Source organism: Neolamprologus multifasciatus, chromosome 10, assembly GCF_963576455.1.
Source record: "Neolamprologus multifasciatus chromosome 10, fNeoMul1.2, whole genome shotgun sequence".
Lineage (NCBI taxonomy): Eukaryota > Metazoa > Chordata > Actinopteri > Cichliformes > Cichlidae > Neolamprologus > Neolamprologus multifasciatus.
Window position 1 is genome coordinate 19,916,220 of NC_140448.1, and position 20,411 is coordinate 19,936,630.

The 20,411-nt window shown below is 40.3% G+C and overlaps 1 protein-coding gene across 2 annotated transcripts; it reads left to right on the forward strand.

The window, feature by feature from the left end:
• The first annotated feature begins 2,847 nt into the window (after positions 1 to 2,847).
• On the forward strand, positions 2,848 to 19,185 carry fhl1b (four and a half LIM domains 1b). Of its 2 annotated transcripts, XM_085174811.1 has the most exons (7): positions 2,848 to 2,995; positions 5,584 to 5,651; positions 15,102 to 15,276; positions 15,398 to 15,572; positions 15,839 to 16,008; positions 16,645 to 16,831; positions 18,130 to 19,185. In XM_085174811.1, exons 3-7 carry the CDS (start codon positions 15,121 to 15,123, stop codon positions 18,279 to 18,281), a joined length of 840 nt encoding a protein of 279 aa, XP_085030937.1. In that variant the 5' UTR covers positions 2,848 to 2,995; positions 5,584 to 5,651; positions 15,102 to 15,120; the 3' UTR covers positions 18,282 to 19,185. The 2 variants fall into 2 exon arrangements, with proteins under 2 accessions (XP_085030937.1, XP_085030936.1); XM_085174810.1 differs by lacking the exon at positions 5,584 to 5,651 and having other exon boundaries at positions 2,852 to 2,995.
• Positions 19,186 to 20,411: the final 1,226 nt, after the last annotated feature.

The following is a 20,411-nucleotide window of genomic DNA, read 5'->3' on the forward strand; positions in this document are numbered from 1 at the left end:
ATATCCACAGACTGGCTTACTTTAACACTAGTTATTGTTCCCAGAGTTCATCAGCAGTTCAAGGATGTGATTAGGAGATTATCAAAGGAGGAAGCAAACAAAGACCTGAGCAGAACAAACAGGCAGGTACTGATTAAAGAGAACGAACTGCATCCACACCAGTGCCCAGGAGCATCTCCACAATCTTAGATTTTAGCACTGCCTCTAAATCAGTCTGTTTACGGTTTGATTGATTTATTTAACATTGATTTCTTTAACAAAATGATTTATTTATATACTAATTCATTTAGTTTATTTATTATCTATTTATTTATATTTTGCGTGAGATTTCTTTTTGGTGAAAGGCTCCTATTACGACTTTTTTCCGAGGGGTGGAGGGCGTAATAAAAGCACTACAGATTTCTTCACAGGTGGAGGCGATTATTCCTTCCTGGACTGTATGCATGTTTAAAAAAATGTCTCCTTTCTGTACTGTAGCAGAAGCTGTAACTTTATATTTGGAAACTAGAGCTTCCCTGTGTGTGTATTTTACATTTGTGTGTGTGTGTGTGAGTGTGTGGCAGTCTGGCCAAGTATACTGATGTGGTTATTAGGGCTAATATTAGTTTATTTCTGGATTTTCTGCCTCCATCTGGTTGAGTTTAAAAACAAAACAAAACAAGCTTTTATGTGTTTGTGATGTCTCATCAAAGAATACTGACAGCTGGCTGAACTGTTATGAATTAAAGTGCCTATTCAGAAGCTCATTTACTTAATGTAGATTTGTACATATTTTGATTTGCTAACATGCAGTAAGGTGATTTTTTTTTTTTTTTTTTTTAAATTTAAATTTTTTTTTTGTATGATGTAAAATCTTTTCGACTGATTAGGCCATTCATTGACTGCCTGTGGTATAGTACATTCGGTCCTAAAGAGCCCAAAAGAGTGCAAATGATATAATAAATAATGTCGTGCTTGCATTAATGGATAGAAACACACATATTTTTCCAACGTAGGCATTCTGTGATCAAAGTTCCTATGTGAAATTTATCAAAACGCTTATGTGACATGTTAAAATGAAGTAACAATGAGCGGATTCTGAATGTTGAGGGGACGTTACTCGAGCTCCCGGATGGTGTTGTTCCCTTATTTGGGAACCAGGCTCATCAAATATGTTCTGACCTCACTGGGAGATGTCTCCTCAGATAATCCACACCCTTGTTTGTGCTCACCAGGCCCGTCTCACATGGCTACAACTATTTTGATGCCTAAAGAGAAAGTCGGTCAAAATTAGACCTCGTAATAAAATACATGGGTTTTAATTGTGCCGAGCTCCAAATGTGTTGTCTTTTTGATCTTCGAGCAGTATTGAGGTTTGAGATTCTTACACAAATGTGGACATGCATCTCTTTGAATATTTGAAATATAAAAATTTGCTTGTGGAAACTGTGTATGTGATTGTTACACCTGCAATGGGTTGATAAGTGGATGTTTTAAAAATGTTGGAGATCATAATTTCAGATGAAATTATTTTTTTCCCTGTTTAGTCCTAAAGTTATTAACAGTGTGTTTTCAGTCTGACAACTTGTGAGTTCTACTGAAATTAAATAAAAATACTTTTAGTGATATTAAATGGAATGGATTTTTCTGTTTACATATATATATATAACACACACACACACACAGTCATGTGAAAACTTTGTTTTTCACATGACTGTGTGCAGTCCTGTTACGGAGTCATGGGCTGTACTTAGAACCACCTTTAGCACCAATAACTTGAAGTAATTGTTTTCATTCTCTCACGTCACTGTGGAGGAATTCTGGCTCGCTCTTCTTTACAATGGTGCTTCAGTTCATTGGGAGTTTTGGGAGCATTAATTTATGCACAGCTCTCTTTATGCACAGCATTTCAATCAGGTGGAGGTCTGGGCTTTGACTGGGCCATTCCAGCCCTGAATCTTTTCTTTTCCAGTCATTTTGCTGTAGATTTGTTGGTGTGCTTCAATCTTTTTCTTATTGCTTGTAAGAAAAAGCTGTCAGACAGATGGCCTCTCATCTGGCATACAGAGGAGTTCATGGTGGACCTCAAGGTGCTAGAGCCTGTGGCTAAAGCAAGCACAGATTGTTACCCCTGAGCAGTGCCTGGCTGCTACTTACTTTTCAAATTTCTATGGAAGCAGGAAGGCTGTTCTTAGTTTTTTCACAGCATTTCTCTTCACATGACTGATGTACAGTATATATGTGCATGTAGCAAGATTTATATTCTCAATCCTCAGCTATATGAAGAGCAGGATGGGACACCAAGTATGTTTAAGATATATATATATATATATATATATATATATATATATTTACAATTGCAGTAAGCATCTTCTCAAGTGATTAAGTGTAGCTTGCACGAAGTCCTTAATGGACAAATCAAAATGAGATGATTGAGAAATTGTATCTTTTTGATCTTTACAGTATGTTTAGATTATGTTTATAGAGCTGAAACCAAGTTTTTGTGTGTATTGCAAAATCTATGTAGCGTGGCTATGTAACTCTCACTTATCACTGTCCTTTAAAAAAAAAACATGTAATGTACTGAGGAGCTCCTGACGAGCTCCGTGTGTTGTTTGGCTGTGGAGTATTTGAAATAAAAATCTCTACCGTGCAGTTTTTTGCATTATATATTATATTTATAAAATGTTGGCGCCATCATTTAACTAGGTCGTGGACTTTAAATATTAATTAGATACAAATTGCGTATAAAGGTATAATATTTCTGAGTGAAAGCCTGCTGACTGAACTTTATATTTACTTTTATTTTGAAAACCCACTCTTCTTTCCGAGGCTTCGCGTGGGCTCTTATTGTGAAGGCTGAGCTCTGCGCCTCGGTGTGAGGTGTGGGTGTTTGGCTTGAGTTGATGCGGCCACAGGCTGCAGTATTTATAACACGTGAAGCCGTCGCTGAAGCGGAGTTCCGCTGCTTCCAGAGAGCCGCTCATCCACCGCTGCAGACCTCACTCTGATCCCGGTAAGCCGACCGATGAGCACCGCTGTTTGTTAACCCTCTGTACCGGACCACCCCAGCCTCTTCTCATAAAAGCTGGATTTTAAACGGGACCGAGTAGCTGCTGCGGGGTTATTTTGTACTTAAGTATTCCAGTTATTAGTCTTTAATAAGTATTGCAGATTGTTAGTTACTTATTTACTTTATTTAATAATAAATAAACACGCAAACTCAGAGCAGGTAACATTTTGGTTCCTGTAGCTCTCTTCCTCTCTTACACTTGCAATGATTTCATTTACACTTAATCTGCATAGCAGCGTTTTGATATCCGGAGAGGAAACTAGGCTTAAAGTTGTCCGGGGCGTTGGCTGTCTGTGTAATATGTGTGTGTGTGTGTGTGTGTTAGTGTCAGTGTGAGCTACAGTTACATGCTGACTTGTGAAAGCCTGAGCTGCTCCTGAAATCTGTTTCCAGTTAGGAAGTCTGACTTTTTTTTGTTTTTTTCGTCCAATGATGGAACCTCTGAGGCCAAAAAATGCCTCTCAGAGGTCAATTAAAATTCTTGTACTGCTATTTTTCACTGTCCAACGTTTATGCGTGTGCGTGTAGCCATGTAATTGATGCATATGCTCTACCAGCTGGATTCAAGCTCCCTGGACTTTTTTCTTTGGTACTGGTGTGTTAACAGATGTATCAAAAATGCGCATGCAGGCTTCAGTTCTAAAAAAATAAATACTGACACATGGTTAAATAAACAGTCACAATGTTATGTTGGTATGGGGAAATGATGCCTTTTGTTGCTGGATGATGGAGTACAACATCACTCCCTATTGTGAGCAAACACACAGACAGTGTGTAAAACCAAATCCTACCTTCTACTGCCTCAAACACACACACACACACACACACACACACACACACACACACACACACACACACACCTACACACACACACACACACGCACACAACTGTGGGGAGTTTTCAGTTGGATTCTAAGCATGTTAAAGAAATTAGAGTGAGCTCAGTCCCATTAAAGACGTCCCAGCCCCATAAAACTTTATGCTGCTGGTCTTCCTTCACGTCATGGTAACTCCCTGTTGTGTTTTGCCTGTTGTGATTTTAATAGGATTGAATGTAAATAGGTGCAGACACTGTGGTCTTCTGTTTTTATTGATTCCCTATGGTCACGTGAACACTAGAGTTGAGTTTTTAATAGAGATTTCCGATGGATAGCATGGTAGAAACAGAAAGCTTCCCGTGTGTGTGTGTGTGTGTGTGTGTTGCCTTTTGTCCTGCAGCCAGTAAAACCTGTTGTGTTGTGTTTGGGTGTGCTGACATTGATCAGGGAGTGTGGAAACTTATCTCATGCGAAAGAAAGAGGGCCACTTTATTAGTTACAAATTTCCCAAGTTTTCAATAGTAAATTGATGGTTTCTTAACAGAATTGCTTTTCCACTCCACTTGAGCACTCACCAAGTGCTTTAGACAACATGTGTCAATCACGCACATGCACAGTTTTTTTTTTGTATGTCTAAGTGTTTTCTATCTAACATTCACACTCCAATGAACATATCAGGACCAGCTTGGGTTTCAGTATCAAACCACCAACTGTCTGGTTATTATTTAACCTGCTCTACCTCCTGAGGCACAGCCATCCCAACTGCACCTTAACACAAATATCTAATCTGCCAATCACATGGCAGCATCTCAGTGCAGTTAGGCAGGTAGATGTGGTCCAGACAATAACTTAAATCGCTTAGATCGCTTGTTATGCCGAAGAGCATCTATGAATGCACAACACATAGAACCACGAAGCAGATGGGCTACAGCAGCAGAAGACAACACTTGGGTGCCACTCCTAAGAACAGGAAACTGAGACTACAATTTACACAGGCTCACCAAAATTGGAGAGCCTGTCTAAGCCTGTCTTAAACTAGTCTAAGGAGCTTGGAAGAAAAAGCAGCTCTGTAGGGAATATTTCCCAGCTGGTACTAGCAAGGTGTACCCAATAAAGTAAGGATATCTTAAGGAAAAGGGGAAGCAGTCTTCCCACTTATCATTAAGTTAGAGTGGCACCACTCTCATTCATACATTTTCTGTTGAATAAAAAGCTAGGAGCCAGAGGTTTTAGCTTAGTCCCAGAAGCAGGGAAAGGACAACTTTCAGCTGCTCCCTTTAGTGCTCACCACAGTGGACCATCTGCTTATATCTCACCCTAGTGTGGATCTGGTTTAGGGGAAAAAAAGAAAGAAAAATCAACCATCGTCCCCTCTGATGCTCACTAATGACTGCACAGTTGTTAAAGTCAATCAACAAGCGTACAGTACAGTATTTCTAACTCCGTGCAGTCGGCATCTAACATCACATCACATCCTATAGATAGAATTGACTTTTTTATTTAAGGATCAGTTAGATTATGCGTATAAAAATGTTTTTTTATTTATTATTTTTTTATTTGTTATTTATATAACAGCGGCTCCACATCCAGAGTGGATGCAGTGAAAATGTTGCCAAATCAAACCTGCAGTGACCCTTTGTGAATATTGTTAAAGCATGTTGTGGGTTACTCATTTACGCTCTCCCTGACTCTGCTATGGTTGTTTTAACCTAGAGGGAAGCTGCACAGGGCCCTCTGGTGGACAAAGTATACACTGTCAACACAACTGGGTTGTAACTTTGGTGAGTTCACTGTAGCTTATTTAATTTTAACGTAGTTATTTTTCATTTAGTTTTTTTAAGCAGTAGAAAGTGCCATGCTAGTTGTTTCCCCTTTCTTTATGCTAAGCTATGCTAATCCTGGTTTCTGACAGACAAGAGACTCGAAGTATTTCAAAAAATAAATGTTCAAAATATTCCTGTATATTCTCCAGGCTAGAAAATTAATTTAAAAAAATCTGAATGAAGACATGGAGAAATATAGCAAACAGCAGCTGAACTGTTGAACTTCTACAGGAACTGTTTGGATGTTTAAAAATGGCTCGACTCATGTGAGGAGTGGCTGGAGGAAGAATCTGGAAGAATGGTTGGAAACGGAGATTTGCAGGGATTTTCTTGGTTGGAGATTTATGAGGGTAGACTGGAACAGTTTGGAGACAGGAGAACTCCTGAGACACCATGAGATAATTTAAATTTTTACCAGTAACTTGGAAGTCCTCCCAGCAGGACTGCTCTGTTGCCAGAGTGGAGAGGGTCTTACTGTCACACACACATGGAAAACGTCATGAAAACTGGTCAGACGTATTTTAGCTCCTGATTTAAAGGTCTTCTCGGTTGCTGAGTGGAGAAATGAGTGCAGAAAGTGGAGTGTGTAACCCAAGACAAAGCGAGGTGGGTTAAGTGGATCTAACCAGAAGCTTCTGGTAAAGCCATCATGCCTGTCTTGTAGTAGCGGGACATGCTGTTTCTTTGACCTCACTCAGATCTGTTGTATCAGCTTTATCCCACTGTCTGGAATGCAGCTCTCAGCCGGGCCAGGTAAAACAGTTATTCAAGTTTTTCTTTGTGGCCCGCGCTAGAATACAAATGTTTAGCTGAACTTGCTGCCCAGCTTTAATCACTAATATGTTTCTTTTTCAGCCAGAATGATTGGGATCAGTGGTGGGAACACTCTAACTGCAGTGTTGTTAGGCCACGATAAGGCTATAGTGTGATCGTTAAAGGTGCTCTAAGAAATAATTTGCTTGGTGAATATAGCAGAGGAAATGAATCCAGGGAGGTATCTGCCAAATGTGTAAACTCACTGAAAGAAAGCACTTCTTTTGCAAGAGAAACCATCTGAACAACAATATATGGTAATATGGTTTTCTCTTTGTGTCCAAGGTAGTTGTATACGTATGTAGTTTATAAAGCAAACCAGCTTGTGAACATTGCATCCTAATGAGGGCAGCTTCTGGTCACGGTGCTGCGATGCATTCTTTTTGTCTGTTGATTTTGTTGGTTTCAGACACGGACACACCTCTTTTATATGGTAATCCAAAGGACTTTAACCAAGTCTTTAGAACAACCACCTAACTGACAAGGGCACCAATCAGATTGTTATCTTTGTTTTCTTTAGTCAGCCAGAGGCTTGTTGCCACTTAAACTTGATACAAGGTCCTTCAGATATCGCAGATCAGATTGCCAAAGCCTTTTTCATCTTCTTTAAATAATTTTATTACTGTTGTAATATGTTGTAATGTGTTATTACCTTTGCAGATGGTTGCTAACGTCAACTCTCTCCATGAAAATGAAGAAACTTTAAGAAACTTTTAATAAATAACCAGTAACCTTTGAATTTCCATATTTTCACGCTACAGGTGTTAAATTCTAAGTATTACTGTTTGCTTGTTACCATTGTTGCCATTAAAATAACACAACTTCAACCAAGTAAACCAGAAATGGACACTTTTTGTTTTGAAAACTTTAATTTATATAAACAAAGCTGCAGCTACTTTTTGAAAACGTGAACTCTCTTTACTTATTTTTATTAAACAACCATTCAAGGGTTTATTCATACAGGCCTTGAGACCAGTTGGCAACCTCCTGGCAACCACTAGTTGCTAGGGAAGAGTGTGTATTTCCCAGCCAGTTGGTGATGAGGTGTATGGTGCTGCACAGAAAACCTCGTTGCGATTGCTTTAGTCACTAACAGATTACCCAGGTTGCATGAAGTTTGTACAGAAGACTTGTCTGCAAACACCAACTGCTCCTAGAGCAGTAGTGAAACTGTGAAAAGTGTGGTGCAATCTGTAAATGGAGACATTTTCCCTTCAAAGTAAATGTGTTGGTTGCAACAATGAGCACATTTACTTTGGTTTCTCAAAAAGAGTTTTACTATCTTGCAGCTGGTAAGCATCTGCAGGTAAGTTGGTGTCTTCCATGCAAACTATATGCAACCAGGGCAATCTGCTCATGACCAAAGCAATCGCATGGAAACTTTTGGTGCAGCATTCTCTTTTAGACCTACCTAGAAACATACAGCAAGCTACACCAACCTCTTGCCAACAAGTTGGGGAATGCAAATTTTTCTTTAGCAAGGTAAAACTGCCAACTGGTCTCTAAGCCTGTGTGACTGAGACCACAGCTAGCTAATCTAATATAAAAATGATTTATATTTAATATAAAAATGAACATATTGTGAAGATAGGGGAGAAACTAGAACGCATGGGAAAAAAACCCACATGGAACCACAGGGATAAATTCCACATATAAAGGTTTAAACTCAGAATCCTCTGTTCCTCATAGTTTATTCATCGTCAGGCTGTTATCACTGTTAATGTAGAGGTAAGAAACAAGATTGCTTAAATGCCTTTATAGGTTAATGCTGTGGACATTTGCAGTCTCAAAAGTTTCACTTCCTGTTTATGCAGAGGTTAAAACATATTTTTCGAAGCAAACTTGCACGATGAATTCAGACTTGAGGCCCCTGCAGGCAGTTATTTTGTGTTAACTAAAAAAGTATCACAATGATGCGATACACATCAGTTTGCTTGTGTTTTGGGTGGATTTAACTTTTAATGCAAAGCAAAATGTTACCCAACTTTTTTTCCCCCATGAAGTTAGTCATTAAATTGCTAAATTTTTAGACTTCCACATTTTAAAGGTCTCAAGCTTCTCAACAGCTGCAACATCATTAAGTCATCATTCATGCCTCGCCTTGACATTTAAACAATGAGTGACTCCTTATCAATACTCAGGTTTTTTCCTGCTGTGCAACCAGAGGAAAGTCTCATTTCTGAATCCAAGTGTATGATAAGAATTTGTTATCTATCCCATCACTAAAATCTGCATAGCAATGCCACAATAGGAGGAAATTGGAACAACAGACATGTTAAGGTTAGCAGAGCTATCTGCAGCCTGCAGAGAAGTACTGGCTGCCGTGCTAAGTCTGTGATTAAAGAGATTTTTTAAAGAAAAGTCAGCGCTGAGGTCACACCTGCAGCACATACTGAGCGACGTAAGTTGAGCCAGGGTTTGTGGAATCTGCATTAATGACATATGAGTTTAACACAGTCAGTCTGTATGGACGAGCATATTAACAGTTCACTCAGTGTGTGTGTGTGTGGCTGAACTGTGCCAGCTTCACAGTTCTGATGGAGACTTCCTGTTTCTCATTTTTCCACTACATTCTTGAGCGATAAGCTCATGCCAACACACACACACGGCTGGTACACACTCTAAAATAATCCACACTATGTCATGTTTGCACTGGCAGATTTCTTGTCTGTCTCTGCTTCTTTATTGCGCACTCGCTGTCTCTTTCACATCCCCACACGTTTGCCTGATTTTTTCCTCGTCCACATGACATGATGTCACCTTTCCGTGCTCTGTGCTTACACAGTGTGGAAGGCTCGGGTTGGAGGAAGTGCTTCAACTTGTAACCGTTACACTAAGGTGGCTGAAACTTTAAACGAAAGAGGGGAAAAGATTCAGGCTGATTTAAAACTAATGCAGCCGAAGTCCACTCCCACTTCTCTTTATTCCCTGAACGCTCAATCCATGAAGGATTAAGGATGACACTCTTCTTATTGTTAACAACTGCCATAAAAAGACCAAAACCAACAATGAACCGTTTCTACCAACATGCCTGGTTATCTTAACCCCGTCATACTTTATTTTACAGCACCAATATTTTTAGAAACTACTAAAAGTGAGACAAACCATGGGCCCTGTCGTTCCTCTGACTCAATCCCACACACAATCCTGCATTTATCTGACTTTAAATAGTTCCCAAGAACACATCATTTACTCTGATTTATTGTCAATAAGAAAAATAAAGACTCACACAAGCCTTTACCACCAGTGCCTTATGCCAATGCCAACTAAAAGTCTTAAAAAATCAAATTTACCAAGTGTGGACAAACTAATGTCACTCCATGGAGAGCTCCACATTCCCACAATGAGCTTTCTTTGGCTGCAGCACTGCCCTCAACTCTGCCTTTAGCCGTGACTGCGTGACACAGCCTAATTTTTCCGTGGTGATCTGACTGAGTTTCGTATTGGCCGCTTTAGCTGGAAGAAAACGATGTGTATGTGCTGCAGTGTCGTTACACAGCGCTATTTATTGCTGGAAAACAAAGTAAAGACGTGCAGCAACAGTGTACTCGGAGCTGCCTGATGTCAGTTACACCTCATTTGTTTTAGTCCTGGCTTCCTGTCAGCCGTTGTTTAGCTCCCATCAGATAACAATTTCACGGTGCTCATAGCCAAGCATCAATACTGCCTTCTATGCGGTTACTGAGCAGAGTTCTGTGTCTTTACAAAGTTCGACTCTGCAGGTGAAAGCAAAAATGAGAAACGGAGCAGGATAGAGAGCACTGGAAATCTTAGCTGAATCCTTATTAGTTTGGGAAGAGAAGGAATTAAATGTCAAGAAGCGTGGAGGGAAAACAGGAGGTAACAGGTAAATGCCAGACCTCGCCTTTATCTGACAGGACTTGCTTTCTTCCAGTGGAGACGGATGAGTAACCTCTTCACACCCAGTCACCAAATAAACCAGACAGCTGCTGTTTGCTCCATTGAGTAATGATTGAGGCGGCCACCGAGGGGAAGATATATGTCCGCTCCACAGTTCGGAGCTTTATTGTCTGTTAAGGAGATGAGACCACAAAGAAGTTATTTAATCAACTTTATTAACCACAGCACCTTTAACCTCTGCCTCATATGTCTGTCAAAAAGCAGCCTGAGACTGGATATTAAATTAAAATCGGGTTTCCTTCCAGACTTTGTGAAAATGTTCATCTGCTTGTATTTGAGACTTTGAATTATGCCATAAAAATGTGCTTTCATGAGCATTCCCAGTCTGAGGAAAACAAAAAGACTTGTGTTGAAGGTTTAAATCAATTGCACATCAAACAAACGAGCTTAAACACATTAAAAACCATTTTGATCAGTTTCGATTATGTCTCACTGACACTATCAGCTCATCGCAGTTCAGCGGGTATTCTAATGTGTTTAGTTTGCTTGTCATTGCTTAGATTTATTGCACAAAATAATGACTTCTTAGTAGATTCTAATTTTCAAGAAGGCTCGCAAACAGTTCTATCCACAACAAGTTCATCCAGAACACCACCCAATCAAAGTGCTCCAGCATTCACTGCGTCCATAAAAGGCACGAACATCATCGTTTCACAGGATACACACGGTGTGACAACACCATATTTCAAGCTGTCGCATCGTTTTGTATCTTCTGATGTTTGATCAGCAGTAAGAATCTGATGTAAGTGACTGCTGGGTGGTTTCAGTTCAACTTTGTTCACTGCACCAGGAGCAAAATTAGGTGTAACTGAATAATTCAAAGCATGAGAGTTATGTTTTGAAATGAAAAGAGAAAACGAAAATGACAAATGTTATCTTGAACATATTTGGGTGAAGACCCAACGTATGTGAGTTTGATTAAATTCTGGTTCTCGTCAGTTGCGGATGGACGACGGGCGCTTCGCCATGGCACGAGCTGATGAGCCTGCCAGATGAGCTAAAGAACAGATGTTTGAATGAAGAGGTCAAGTTATTCAAAAGTGGTATTTTAGCCATGATGAAAGTGTGGCCTCTGTGGAAGTGAAATGATAGTCTATACTATTTTTACACAGACTCTCGAGGTCCTACGGGATGATCGTTTTTTATGATTTTGTATGAGATGTCTGCTGATGGCTTTGTTAACCATTCCCTTTGGCACCATCGTTGGGCAAAAACGTCACTTTTTCCTGTATAACCACTAATTTAGCCGTGTTTAGAGACATTTAGCAAAACATGTTAGTGTTATACTCGCTAAACATCAGCATGTTACCATGGTAACATTACTGTTGAGCTAAAAGCACTATTGTAATTAAGTAGAATGGTAAAAAACTGCTCATTTTATCCCAATTTGAAATGTTGCAAACAGTTTTTCTTGTGATGGCCACTACACACTCAATAATGCCTATTCAGCCAATCACATGGCAGCAACTTAATGCACTTACGCATGTAGACATGGTCAAGATGACCCGGAGAAGTTCAAACCGAGCATTAGAGTGAGGAAGAAATTTATTTTGGTGACTTTGTTGTTGCTGCCTGACAGGCTTGTTTGAGTATTTCAGAAACTGCTGATCTACTAGGATTTTCCCACACAGCCATCTCTAGGGTTTACAGAGAATGATCTGAGAAACAGAAAATATTCGTTGAGCAGCAGTTCTCTGGGGTAAAATGTTAATGTCAAAGGTCAGACAGCTCCAAGCCGATAAGAAGGCAACACAACTCGTTACAACAAAGGTATGCAGACGAGTATCTCTGAGTGCACAACACCTCAAACCTCGAAGTAGATGGAATACAGTAGCAGAAGGTCACACAGGGTGATACTCCTGTAAGCTAAGAACAGGAAACGAAGGCTATAATTTACACAGGCTTGCCAAAATTGGACAATATAAGACCAGAAAAGTGTTGTCTTGATTCCTGTTGAACATGCCCTACAGGGGGCAAAGATCAGCAATTGCCAGACCCAGGCCCAGCCATACACACACTCACATGTGCGTACACCACTCATTTATGGTGGTGTCAGCCCCCCGAGATGTCAGCGAGCAGATGCCTCCCTGAACTAGCACCGAACTGAACGGGGTCCAACCTAGTACTAGCAAGACGCACATAATAAAGTGACTAGTAACTGTACATATAACAGCTGCACAACAGTTAAATGACCTTTACATTTGATGCACTACAGAAATGGCTGGTGGACAGACTGGGAAAGGAGTTTCCTAAAATGAGAATTTCCTCGTGAATGTGTGCCGACATGTCGCTCCATACAGGAGGTGAACACTATAGTTTGTGGTTTCTAAGGGAGTGGTTCATTTAAGAAGTGGAGTGTGTGTGTGTCTGTGTGTGTTGTCATAAGGATGTCAGCATTCCTGATCTCACCACATTAGTCATGCCAGGCATTCCTTCATGCGTTCACCACACTGTGCAGACACACATGGACACACACACTTGTCTCACAGCAGTTTGTGAGAATTCCTCGTGGTCAGGCAGCATGAACCTGATGTGGGAAATAAGTGAGTGAACAGACTGTAGCGATCGCTCCTCTTCCATATTTCCGTGCCTTTGTGTAGCTGTGATTTAAAAAAAAATCCATTTTTAACCAACATGTTGTTTATTATTTACCGTCTGAACTTCTGGCCCTGTAATCACAGCTCTGTGATCAGATTTATGCTGGTCAACGTGGTGATTTTGGTTCTATGTTTAGGGAGTTTATGTGTCCTGTATTTTAGGGAGAGTGAATTCTGGATTCTGTAGTGTGAGAAATCAAGTGTGCCAACGTTTGCAGTGCTGCTCGTCAGCATGATTAAACAAGAACTAGCAAACAGAATTTCAGAAAGATTGTTGTTGTTGTTGCTAATGAAGTAAATGGTAAATGGCCTGTATTTATATAGCGCTTTAGTAGTCCCTAAGGACCCCAAAGCGCTTTACACATCCAGTCATCCACCCATTCATGCACACATTCACACACTGGTGATGGTAAGCTACATTGTAGCCACAGCCACCCTGGGGTGCACTGACAGAGGCGAGGCTGCCGGACACTGACGCCACCGGGCCCTCTGACCACCACCAGTAGGCAACGGGTGAAGTGTCTTGCCCAAGGACACAACGACCGAGACTGTCCAAGCCGGGGCTCGAACCGGCATCCGATTACAAGGCGAACTCCCAACTGTTGAGCCACAATCCATTAGGATTTGATATGGATCCAGATACGTTTCCTTAGAGACGGGGCACTGACTCATAGAGCTTCTACTCTCCTAATGACCTTCTTGGTTTCCTCATTCTCCATTAAAGTAACAAATGTTGGTCCAAGTGTCCTCAGGAAGGCTACAATTGTGAGAATCTACTAATATTACTAATATTAATATTTGCAATTAATAATAATAGAATAATAGATAATCAGATAGGTTTCACTTGGCTGAAAGGGTTGCCAGGAGAAAGACTCTTCTCTCTAAAAAGATCATAGCAGCATAATGTAGGTTTTCAAATTTGCATCTAAATAAACCACAAAACGTCTGGAATAAGATCCTTAGGACAGACGATAACAAAGTGAAGCCATCTGGCCACAATGCACAGCACCACATCCTGAGAAAACCAAACACAAACAAACTGGGTCATGCAAGAGGACAATAATGGCTGAAAAGAAAACAATCGGTGTTTGGCTTTATAATGCATGGCATGGAGTGCAATACATGCATCTAAAATATTGTGGAGTACAAGAAAGTAGTATTACACAATACAAGTACCAACTCAAACCCTCACATCTGGACACGTCCCTGAAACAGGGCAGGTATACGGCCTGGGAATACAAAGATGAGGATGGATAGATTACTAGAGAAAGGAAAAGGAAGTCAAGAGCAAATAAAAGCCTAATTCATCTGCTTCCCAAATCAGCTGTAAAATTTGCTGTCAAACTTATCAGTTAGGAGCTGCTTTAACAGGAAGAGATAAGATGCATAAATTGAGAGGAAGCGAGCGCACCGCACAACCACTGTAAACACAGGTACACAGAAACACTGACAGATACGTCACTGTGTATCCATGAAATCAGCTCAAATAACACACAGCTCACACGCAGCTGTGAGCTGACAGAATCCTAGTTCAGCCTCTGATTTCCTCTTTGATGGTGTCTTAGTTTCACCAGCTGCTCAAACATCCCACAGAGCTGAGCCGCGGTGAATAGTTATGGTCTATGTGCTCTATGGAGAAATTTCAGCTCCGAGCAATCCTTGTAATCATTTTTGTCTCATCTAACTTTTTTATGTTTTTCAAAGATTTTTGCACACAGAACATAAGAAGAAAATAACCTGGTGGTTTGAAGAAGTGGTGGAAAATGGAAGTTGCTTCCAGAACTGTTAGAAAGAAATTATTTGATTAATGAAGCACATGATCAGGAGGCTCATCCATAATGAGAATAAATAATTGCAGCTGGATTGTTTAAAAAGAGCTCATGCTTAAAATTTTGTGATTGGTTTTAAAGATGTGCTGTTTGGTGAGGACCAAAAGTTCTTTAAACGACTAAAATCCATTTTGACCCATGAATCATAAAATATGAACCATTATCTGTTGTCATAAAACCAGCGTGGTGTTTACCGCCGTTGCTGGGCAGAGCTTTTACTTCCTCCCTCTGTTCTGTTCTTGCTGCAGGTGGGACTGTATCGTGACGATGGCGGAAAGCTCGCAGTGTTTCTACTGCCGCGAGGACCTCGGGGGGAAGAGGTTCGTCCGTAAGGAGGGGAGGCCGGTGTGCGTTCGCTGCCACACAAAGTTCTGCGCCAACTCCTGCGCTGAGTGCCACCGTCCCATCTCCGTGGAAACAAAGGTGTCTTATCGAGCTGCATTTCTCTGTGTGGACTTAGAAGTTTTGTTATTTCCTGCCACCTGCGTCCAGCTGTCATCCAAAAAAAAACCCCCAAAAAACCCTCTCCGTTTTCCTCCTTTAGGAGCTCAGCCACAAGGGCCGATACTGGCACGAGGAGTGTTTCCGCTGTGCAAAGTGTTACAAGCCTCTGGCTAAGGAGCCCTTCAGCACCAAGGATGACCGCATCATGTGTGGGAAGTGCTGCTCCAGAGAGGATGCTCCACGCTGCCACGGCTGTTATAAACCCATACTGGCGGGTACGACTGATCACATTCACACCAATGCTCTGTAGAGGGTGGCCCACTGATCTACTTGTCTTGTGTGATTAAAAAACCAAAGAGTTAGCTGGAAAAAGTCATTTTCAAAAGAGTTTCTTCATCAGGACATCTAAATATATACATGATTTAGGGCAGTAAGGGTGTACTGACTATTATAGTGTTAAACTATTGTTAAATAAAAGGACTCATGTACTACTTTATTTATTCAGCATTAGCAGTAATAATCCTTCTCCTCTCCCCTGCAGGAACAGAGAGCGTGGAGTACAAAGGGAACTCGTGGCACGACGAGTGTTTCACCTGTTACAGCTGTAAACGACCAATAGGATCACAGAATTTTCTCTCCAAAGGAAGTGACATTTACTGCAGCCCCTGCTATGATGACAAATTCGCTAAACACTGCGTGAGCTGCAAGAAGGTAATTTCTCTCACACAGGGAACCAGGCCACCCTCTTATCACCAAGATCACTTTGAAGTCACATTTTTATAGCAATTTTAGGCACGCTGCCATTTAAATGTTTAATTGTGTTCATGGTTTTATTTTTATTTGCTTTGACATGTCAAAATTCCGTTAATAAGCAGGCTGTAATAGTGCAATAATTCATGAAATCTTAATCTTTAGATACTTAGGATAATTTTTTTTTCTGTCAGGGAAATCTGCAGCCTAATTACATTTTAGCCTTTTACCCCATTACACTAATGACTGACCAAATTATTAATAAATTCTTGCTTCATTTGTACTTTTAACTCGGCTATTTAATTCATACCAAACTATGCTAAATGTAACAAATGTGGAAGCCACTGAATCTCACTTGGTTGAGCAGGCGAACCATGCAGTATGTCATGGTGCTACTGCAGAGGCTGCTTACCGCAACCTGCTTGTTCTCTTAAGTTTCCTGCCTTCTCTCCACTGTCCTCTCTAAATCAAGGCTAAAATAAACCCAAGGAAAATATTTAAACAAATCTCGGATGGAGATGTTCTTTTAACAGTAATTAAACTACTCAAAGATTATTTTAATTGGATGGTAAAACATCCCTTAACTTCTATCTCCAGCCTATAACCTCTGGAGGAGTGAACTACCAGGACCAGCCGTGGCACAGCCACTGTTTCGTGTGCAGCTCCTGCGCAAAGCCTCTGGCAGGGACGAGTTTCACCAACCACCAGGAGCAGGTCTTCTGTGTCGACTGCTACAAGACCTCCGTGGCCAAGAAGTGCAGCGGCTGCCAGAACCCCATCACAGGTTAGCGTAAATAGAACTGAAAGTCAAATTAAAATTAAAAAAGAGTAAATGGAGTAAAAATGTAAAACAGCCTCTACCTTAGTGAAGCACACATTTAATTTTTGTATTACAAAAGCTTTACTTGTTACAAACGCTGAGAATGCAGTCATCTGTGAGATTGCTGCTGTCTGATCCATTTGAGCTCGACTCGACTCCACTCAGGTTTTAAAGGTTTTCCATTAGGTGGTAGTAGTCTGTGATGATACTGGATAAGTCATGAAAGCGGTTTCTTCACAAGAATCAAACAAAACATTTTTTGTCCCGGCAATGAGGGAAAGGGCTACACGCTGACTCTCTTCTTTTATCCTCAAGTCTGACAAAAAGCCATAGACCGAGCAGCAGGTATGCCTTCGCCTCAATGTCCTCCATTGTTGTGTTATTCCCAGTCCACTGAAGCCAGTGTGTTTAGTGCTTTACGCCTGAATTCCTTCTAAACACCAGCGCTTTCACAATGAGAGCATGTTCTCACTCGTTAGTTTAAGTCTTAATACAACATGGTGTTTGTTTTGTAAGTGATGGCTCTATTAGAGTCAAAAGGAGGTTAAAGCAGGTGGCACTTTACCATTCGAATGACATGGTAGCTGGTGTAGTGCGCAGTATCTGCTGTGTCCATAAAAACTCAGCTAAAGGGTTTGCAACAAATATTATTGCATCACAGTGGCTACATCCTTCTTTCATATGCAGTCTGTGATATTGCAGCATGAAAGACTGGACTGACTAACAAGTAAACACAGACCTCAGCTGAGATCTGAGTTCTTAGTTAAACTCGTGGCGTTAAAATAAACACAACAGGTAAATGGAAGCTGTACCAGAACCATAACTATGACTGAGTGCACTCAGCTACCAGTTACGAAAGAAAGAAAGGGAAGTTTGTCTTTATAGCACTTTTCCAGAGAAAGAATAGTTAAATGCATATGCCAAAAGCAACATAGGCACACAAACAGTTTTAAGAGTTTTAAGCTGCTTTTTAAAGGATGACACAGAGAGTCAACGATGCAAAGAGAGGTGTAGGTGGGGGGGCCTCACACCATGATGTCATAAAAGCCCTGTTAAAAAAAACCTAATAACTATTTGAAGATAAAAAATTAAATCTTTCGATGATTTTAAGGTGTTTTGTAACTTTTCATCTGAAAAGATCCAGATGTGCTTTAAGGCAATTCAAATACAGCTGATGTCTTTACTGATTAAAACCAGCAGGTGGCACACAAAGGTAGACCAAAGACACGGTCTAACTCCCCTCTGCTCTTCTCTCCTCTCAGGTTTTGGTAAAGGGGTGAATGTGGTGAACTATGAGGGCAGCTCCTGGCATGAATACTGCTTCAACTGTAAGAGGTGCTCCCTCAGTTTGTCCAACAAGCGTTTTGTAGCCAAGGGAAAAGACATCCTCTGCACTGACTGCGGCAACAAGTAGAGACGGACGACTTTATGCCCACTTCAAAATGATGTAAACCTATTCCCCTGCATTCTTCTCCTTTCTATCACCAAGCTGGCCTTCACTCCCTGTCCGCTCCGGCATTATATCCACTCTGATAATAATGTGAATAATGAAATAAAATAAAGTAAATAAAAAAGGTGATAGAGAGTCTACAGTGCTCCCCTTGGTAAAGCAAATGTGTTTGGCGAAACAAAGCACTCAGACCATGACTCTGCTGGAGGACGGGTTATTGAAATAATAATAATAATAAAAAAAAGAATAAAAGGATGTAACCTTACCTGCAAGCAAGCATCTTATTTCAATATTCTGTTTATTATCCAGCTGAAATCTTGGAAGATCAATTGATGGGAGTACTGTAACCTGCTTGGATGTTAAGTGACGTCTACGTCTGAAAATGAGTCCGGCAGCGGCACGTGTCAGACTTGTATTACATTAAAATGTGTGAGCTGGTGTTTTGAACCACTAGTTCCAAGTTTTTACAGGAGGTGACACAGTCAGCCTTTTCTCTCTGTCCAAATGTAAGAGAACAGTATTTTTACGAACAGCTACCCGACTCTGTTGTTAGAGCTGCATCATTCATTCTTATTCTGCTTAAGCTAACCTTCATTTACTGTGTTGTTAAAAGCTCAGAAATCAATGCGTGTCATGTTGCAGTCGGTAAATGATACAAAATAAATATCTAAGGTTGCTTAAATTGCAGCGTTTAATTCTTCACGTGTCCGTATTTAAGTTTGAACTGCTAATTGATATTTGCTTGTTGTATTTTTTACATAAATAAAATTTGTAACCATTTCACTTCTAAATAAAGATAAAATCTGAATAAATGTTGCATGTTTCTGTGAAGATCAAAGCTCAAATAAACTTTCTACAAAACTGAGAATGACTTTTTCTCTTTTTGATTCAATTTCTCAGTTTATTTTTAATGAATTTGTTTTTTTGTTTTTTTGTTTTAACTTCACGTTTTGAACAGATGATTTTGTTGCACACAGGGACAGATACCAACCTACTGAAGGCCATGCAAGTAGCCTTGAAAGAGTAATTAGGTCTTCTTGTTCAGGTAGTGTTGACAGAAAGCAGTGCATGTTTGTCAGAGCTAATTACCGTTTCACGTATGCTTTTGTGTGACCGTGATTTTTTTTCCTCCTACACTTTTATAGATTGACTTTTTGTCCCACCTGCATCCACATAATAGCACGAGCCGACCAATCACAGCCAGACAACAGCATTACCTGCTTCACGGTCACAGAGCTTTGTGACTTGATTTTTATGCATCGTCTCAGAGCTTGTTCAAAACCAGTGAGCTGAGACTTTGCAGGATGAAGTGTAGTTGCTGAGAATCTCGACCAGGATTTACTTTCAAATTCTTCTCCTGGCTTTCAGGCGATTCTGTCGAAGGTAAGTTCTTCACTTATGCTCGAAAACTTTGATAAACTTTGATGCTTCTAATAATTCTAATAATAAAAATGCTTTATTATACAGTTAATGCACAAATAATAGTGTAATTATTTAATTTCATTTTTCAGATTTCATCATGATCATCCTTCAAAATTACCTGAATGTATTTTTCTCTCTGTCTCTGCTGGGCAGCCCGGGTCCTGCTAGAGCGGACGGTAGGAACAACTAAAAAAACATGGAAAAAATACAAAAGAGATCACAATTTATTTGATCACAAATCATGTTTGGGTATTACTTGAAGCCACGATTCTGTGAGAAAGTCAGCTGATTGTAAAAAAGTCAAGATTATCTAAAACAAACCTCACGTATATCATGTAGAGCTATTAAAGACCACAAGGTGAAAGGTGGAAAAGCATGATGTAATTCTGTAGACTGACTCCAGATTCAGCTCCTGCTGACTAAATAAGTAAAGAAGAAAAAAATAGACTCCTTGTTCTTCACACGTTCCTTTTAAAGTGGCTGGGTCTGTAAAAGTGACCGCAAAACACACTGATGATCATTTCTAAAGCAAAAAAATAATTACCCATTAGGGCAACAACATTTTCAACAATGAAAAAAAAGAGTTGCAATGAGACTAACAGTTTTTTTTTGTGATTGAGCTTCCGTACACCATCACAGTGCGTTTCAAATCAAACAATCTATGGGTTAAAT